At 31.3% G+C, this 5,575-nt stretch overlaps 2 protein-coding genes across 2 annotated transcripts in view; both read left to right on the forward strand.

Moving 5' to 3' along the window:
• The first annotated feature begins 711 nt into the window (after positions 1-711).
• LOC105622548 (alpha- and gamma-adaptin-binding protein p34-like) lies at positions 712-2,579 on the forward strand. Its single transcript, XM_012203964.1, has 6 exons — positions 712-908; positions 988-1,157; positions 1,223-1,337; positions 1,976-2,125; positions 2,214-2,324; positions 2,407-2,579. Exons 1-6 carry the CDS (start codon positions 845-847, stop codon positions 2,577-2,579), a joined length of 783 nt encoding a protein of 260 aa, XP_012059354.1. The 5' UTR covers positions 712-844.
• A 1,538-nt stretch (positions 2,580-4,117) lies between these two features.
• LOC105622578 (alanine--tRNA ligase, mitochondrial) overlaps positions 4,118-5,575 on the forward strand; it is a 4,770-nt gene continuing 3,312 nt past the window's right edge. The window contains exons 1-4 of the mRNA XM_012203993.1: positions 4,118-4,300; positions 4,381-4,554; positions 4,654-4,994; positions 5,217-5,550. Coding sequence (XP_012059383.1) covers positions 4,118-4,300; positions 4,381-4,554; positions 4,654-4,994; positions 5,217-5,550 — 1,032 coding nt within the window. The remainder of the gene's footprint in view (positions 4,301-4,380; positions 4,555-4,653; positions 4,995-5,216; positions 5,551-5,575) is intronic.

Genomic DNA, 5,575 nt, shown 5'->3' on the forward strand with positions numbered 1-5,575 from the left:
TATATATAATAATATTATATATATATATATATATATATATATATATATAATGTAAATAATTATTATATTTAAATTATAATTAAAATTTGTATAATAATAATAATTAAACAATTTAAATAATATAATTCAAAAATATTTATAATTAGATAGTTAAATTGTAATTAGTTAAATTGTAACATTAATTTATATTATAAACATAATTTATAAACATAATTATTCTAATTAATTTTAAAGTTACGTGTCTCACATGAGTTTTTGATACAAGCGCGATTGTTACACCTAATGCTGATTCTACAATGAGTCTGGTAGTCGAAAGTTTTAGTCTTAATCGATGAAGTTGGCCAATCAGCCTTAGTCATACAAGTTGGCTATTGGTCAACTTCACTAATAAGACTTAGGTCGGGATCAGACATTGAAGATTGAAATTAAAGATTAAAGATTGAAATTTCACCAATGAAGACAAAGAAATTTTGGCTTCTTTTGCTCTGATTGGTCAAATTTCAATCTTCAATCTCACTCTTCAATGCGTAGTCTGATTCCGGCTTTAGGACTACCGATTACCGACTCATTGTAGAATCAGCGTAAGGCCTGTTCTTTTTAGCTGAACTTTTGCACCAGTTCATCTTTCTTCCTTTTCTCTCTAGGGGAAAAGAAGAGGAAGAAAGATAAACTGGTGCAAAAGTTCAGCCAAAAAGAACAGGCTTTTACTTTGCGCATAGTGGGGACCGCGTTTACATAGTGATCTAACCTCTAACTGACTGAAATTATTATTCACTCCTATTAATCAATCAGTTGGGTCAAATATTATTGATTCTTTTGATACGTATTTCGATCTTCTTTGACAATGAATCTACCCCGAGCATTGATTGTTAGCACGAAGGAAGGAAAGGCTAAAGAAATCGCAGAAAGTAAGTACAAGAGTATATTCTCATAATTTTTCATAAATGATTTTTTTATGTAATTTTATTTCATGTATTTGTAATACAGGTATAGGGGCGGAACGTCTATCCGAGGAAGATAAGATTGTAAATTACCTGTGGAATATTGACAACAAGTATTACACATCACAGATTTTGATACGTGCTGTAGAAAATTTATCTCACAAACTCCCAGTGGAAGAAGTTGACGCATTGATCGTGTACCACGATCCGCAGGCAGTAAGAGACATAACGGGAATTTAGCAATTAGATTGACATGTTGACATGGCAATTGATTTCTGTAGGACAAGGTGGATCAAGAGCTGGAACAATTGACATCCTTGGCTATTTCCTTAACAGCAGCGGAGGTACTGTTGTTTTCTTGCAGAGCAATATCCGACTCGCCTTTGCGAGATAAAGGTACAACAGTGATGAAGAATGTTGATTGATGTTTAATGAATATAAATGTGAGGAGATTATTGAGTTCTATATTTTAAAAAATATATTGGAGCATGCCTTTTCTATATTAAACTATAGAAAATTACAATTCGACAGAGAAAAGAAAGGCAAATAAATATTTATCTTTCAGACTGTTTCCTACAAACAGCATTAGCCAATCAATGACAAAGAAATCTTGATAAAGAAATATATAATTTTTGCATCTTGGGATGCTTTTCATCGAGAACATTATTGGTGCTTTTCAGCAAAACACAGGATATTTTTCAGGATGAAGGACACAGTATAACACAAACATTAAATACAGATTTAAATACAGATGAAATAATTTACTGTGCTATATTGTGTTCTTGCTGGGAAATACCCAGAATGTCATTGTTTAGAATTGAGATCACCCCCATTCTTTGATGGCTCATTCCAATATATTATAGAGCTCACTGAGAGAGATGCTATTAGTAATATTTGTCATCTGTGCTTATTTTACGTTCTGATGAACAATAAAGATTGAATGAATAGCGCTAATAGCGTCTCTTCAAACACATCTTCCATCATATATTTATTTCCGTATTGCGTTTAATTGATGTCTTGTTTGTATATTTCAGTGCTGCATTGGTGTTTGCATCACAAGTTTGAATTGGTCGAGTTGGAGCAAACGGGAGATTCAGAATGTGATACGGAGGGTAACAAATATGGCATCGAGAGAATCATAGAAGCTCTGCATGCTCACATGTGGCCCAATATCGTGCTTAAAGGTGCAAGCCAAATTTCTGCTGTTAGAATAAAAACTCAAGCGTATAACTCTTTTCACATAGATATGAATCAAATTACATTTTGTTACAGACAAGTCGTGCATGGGGCAAGCATCAGAGGTAAACGAAATTGAAGAACAATTTGAAAATATTCGATTAACACGTGATCCTGCAGAAACGCTACGCATGCAGGATATGCTCGGTCAGTATAAGATCATGAAACGAATGAAAGTAAATCTATGAAGTGCCATTGTTTATTTTGCATTGGATTTTAAATTAAATAGACGGCATCATGGGCGACGAAAACGCAGATTTTGGAGAACTGTATGGCCAATTGATGGCTATGAAGGAACACGCAGCATCCTTACCAACAAATGAAAGGCGCCTAGTGGCAGAACAAGTAGTCACCGCCTTTTGGAAAGCCATGGGTGGCGATCTTTTAGAAATTGAGGATTAAATTTAAGATTTGATGTATTTTATAGATCGATATTATAATTATAATTTCTCATTTCTGAATTGAGATAGAAAGTTTAGAATAATACAACGTAATTTATCTAAAGACTGCTGCATATTGAAACGATGTGTGCGTTAAAGATGTATAATAGAAAAAAAAAAATTTTAGAAAAATTCCATCTGATTTAAGTGTATAGTATTGCATGTATAACATAATGCTATTTATGTACTATTAAAAATATTTGTCTTAAATATCATGTAACATAAAAGTAATCTCATAACCGATGATAGAATTATTAATATTATTATATTTAAAACGCTATGTATATATAATATGTATATTTCTTAATAAAAAACATTTATTTAAAGCTCCTGAGTAATCACTACAGTTATATTGAATCATGACATTAGAAGCGAGAAATTACACGTTAATTTTTGTTATGTGACATTTGTAAATAATTTGGATAAAATAAAATAATGACATCATGTTAAAACGTATGTAAAAATAGATGAAAACTCTATGTTTATCCTCTCCAGTCAATATCCTTGACAGTCAATAAATAATCGTAAAAAGGTATGTGATAAAAGGTATGTGTGAATAAAAATATATGCATGCGCATTGAATAAAAGCACTTGCGTCACTTACGTTTTTATCACTTTTTATGATTGTTTACTAACTATCGAGGGGAAGGGGGGAGGGATAAGGATAGCTTTCGTCTATTTTTATTTTAATTGTTTTAAAGTAATCTCATCATTTCGTTTTATTCAAATAGCTGTGATAACTACTTAGAAACCTTAAAAATAAAAAAATATTTTATATCGAATTTTTAGTAATAATATGAATTAACATTCGTAAGAAAGCTGTCTGAAGAAAAGAAAAGGTAAAATTAAAAATGTCGCAATATTTTCCTCATTTTTTAGAGAGAAAATAATAGATATATATTCATATTTTTGAACAGTTTGAAGCAAATTATCAGTTCAAATATTAAAATTCAGCGGCCGATTTCTGGATATTAGGAGCGCACGACTCAAAAGAAGCAAAGCTGCGTTCGGAAATACACATCAACTGGCTACACATCAAGTATATCATATATTTTATCCTTGTTATTCAAATGTTAAACGAGAATAAATTAATACTTGCAGGTATTCGCGATGTATTCTCGAACGCAATCTAAAATGTCAACTTGGCGCTACATTCAAAATAAAATTTTTTCGGTTCTTCATCGGTGACAAACCTACAGTTAATTAAACCTTGCGCATTTTCCTATCGGTTCTTCATCGGTGACAAACCTACAGTTAATTAAACCTCATCAATATATAATAAGACTCGTTTTGGAATGGATTATATGCATGATGCTACATGATTTGGATGTAGTTATTTAGATTGTTTAGAACTACTACACGAGTATTATCCTAACCATCTTAACCATGTTCAGCTACATGACGATTCCTGCTGCACTCATGTGCACATTGTTTTACGAAAACTAATTGTTTCGTATTATGCGTTGATTACGGACGACAACAAATTCCATAACAAGAAAGATGATTTCCCTTAAGTTGATTCGCCCATACAGTCAGTTCACCAACAATAAATCGGCTAACCTCATCAGAAATGAATTTTTAGATTACTTCACGAAGGATTTAAAGCACAATTTTATTCGTTCCAGCCCCGTCTCTCCGATTACCGATCATTCTCTGGCATTTATCAATGCTGGCATGAATCAAGTATGTCATACTTTTTAGTCTTGAGAAATTTGTAATAACAAGTCTGCTATAATGAATACTTTTATTTTTATTCTTTTCAGTTTAAAGGGATTTTCTTAGATTATTATAAACCTCCTGTGACAAAAGTTGCAAACTCACAGAAGTGTATCAGAGTCGGTGGAAAGCACAATGATTTAAGTATTGTTGGCAAAGATAGTTATCATCATACTTTTTTTGAAATGCTTGGCAACTGGTCTTTTGGAGATTATTTTAAAGTATGATTTTGGATATTATTTTAAAGTATGAAAGAACTGCAATGCTATTTTCACTGGTTTATACTTATAATATTTATTCATGTAATGAACTGACTTTAGGAGGATGCTTGCTTATATGCTTGGAACCTTTTAACGAACGTATATGGCATACCTATAGAATATTTATATGTAACATATTTTGGTGGTAATGAGGAACTAGGCATGAGTCCGGATCTGGAATGCAAAGATATTTGGTTGAGACTCGGTCTTCCAGAATATAAAGTTTTACCTTTTGATATGCAAGATAATTTCTGGGAAATGGGGGTATCAGGTCCTTGTGGACCTTGTACAGAGATACATGTTGACTATATGAAACGATCAACTAATCAAGCCGAACGAGTGAATAAGGGATATGCTGATCTTATGGAATTATGGAACATAGTTTTTATACAATGTGAAAGGTGAATTATCAGTTATTATATGTACTTATTAAATATTTTAAATCTTTTAAATCAATTATATCCATATAACATACTATATATTATACTATATATATTTTTAAATATCTTTATACATTGAATTTAAATATTTGAAATTTTCTTTTTTATGTAACATCATGAAGAGCTTATTAATTGTATTATTATGAAATTGCATAGTCTATTCAATATCATATTTTATGTTAGGCTTACAAATGGATATATAATACCTTTACCAAACCATCATGTTGATACAGGCATGGGACTTGAACGATTAGTTACTTTTCTACAAGGAAAAAAATCAAATTATGATACAGATCTCTTCCAGCCATTATTCAATGCAATACAAAAGCATTCGAACGCACCAGAATATAAGGGAACATTTGACGATCACACAGGCAAAACTATGGTTACAGAATTATCACTTGATTATGGTTACAGAATTCTAGCTGATCACACAAGAATGATTACTGTTGCATTGGCTGATAATATGTTACCTGAACAACAGTATGATTTTGTAATACTAATCTATAATCAAATATATATATATTAACAAATATATATAT

The sequence above is a fragment of the Atta cephalotes genome, assembly GCF_000143395.1.
Source record: "Atta cephalotes unplaced genomic scaffold scaffold00046, whole genome shotgun sequence".
Classification (NCBI taxonomy): Eukaryota; Metazoa; Arthropoda; class Insecta; order Hymenoptera; family Formicidae; genus Atta; species Atta cephalotes.

Coding starts and splice junctions, on each gene's coding strand:
- LOC105622548 (XM_012203964.1), top strand. CDS start 845: ATGAATCTACCCCGAGCATTGATTGTTAGCACGAAGGAAGGAAAGGCT. Junction 1,158..1,222: donor TGTACCACGATCCGCAGGCA/GTAAGAGACATA, acceptor TGATTTCTGTAG/GACAAGGTGGATCAAGAGCT. Junction 1,338..1,975: donor CTCGCCTTTGCGAGATAAAG/GTACAACAGTGA, acceptor TGTATATTTCAG/TGCTGCATTGGTGTTTGCAT.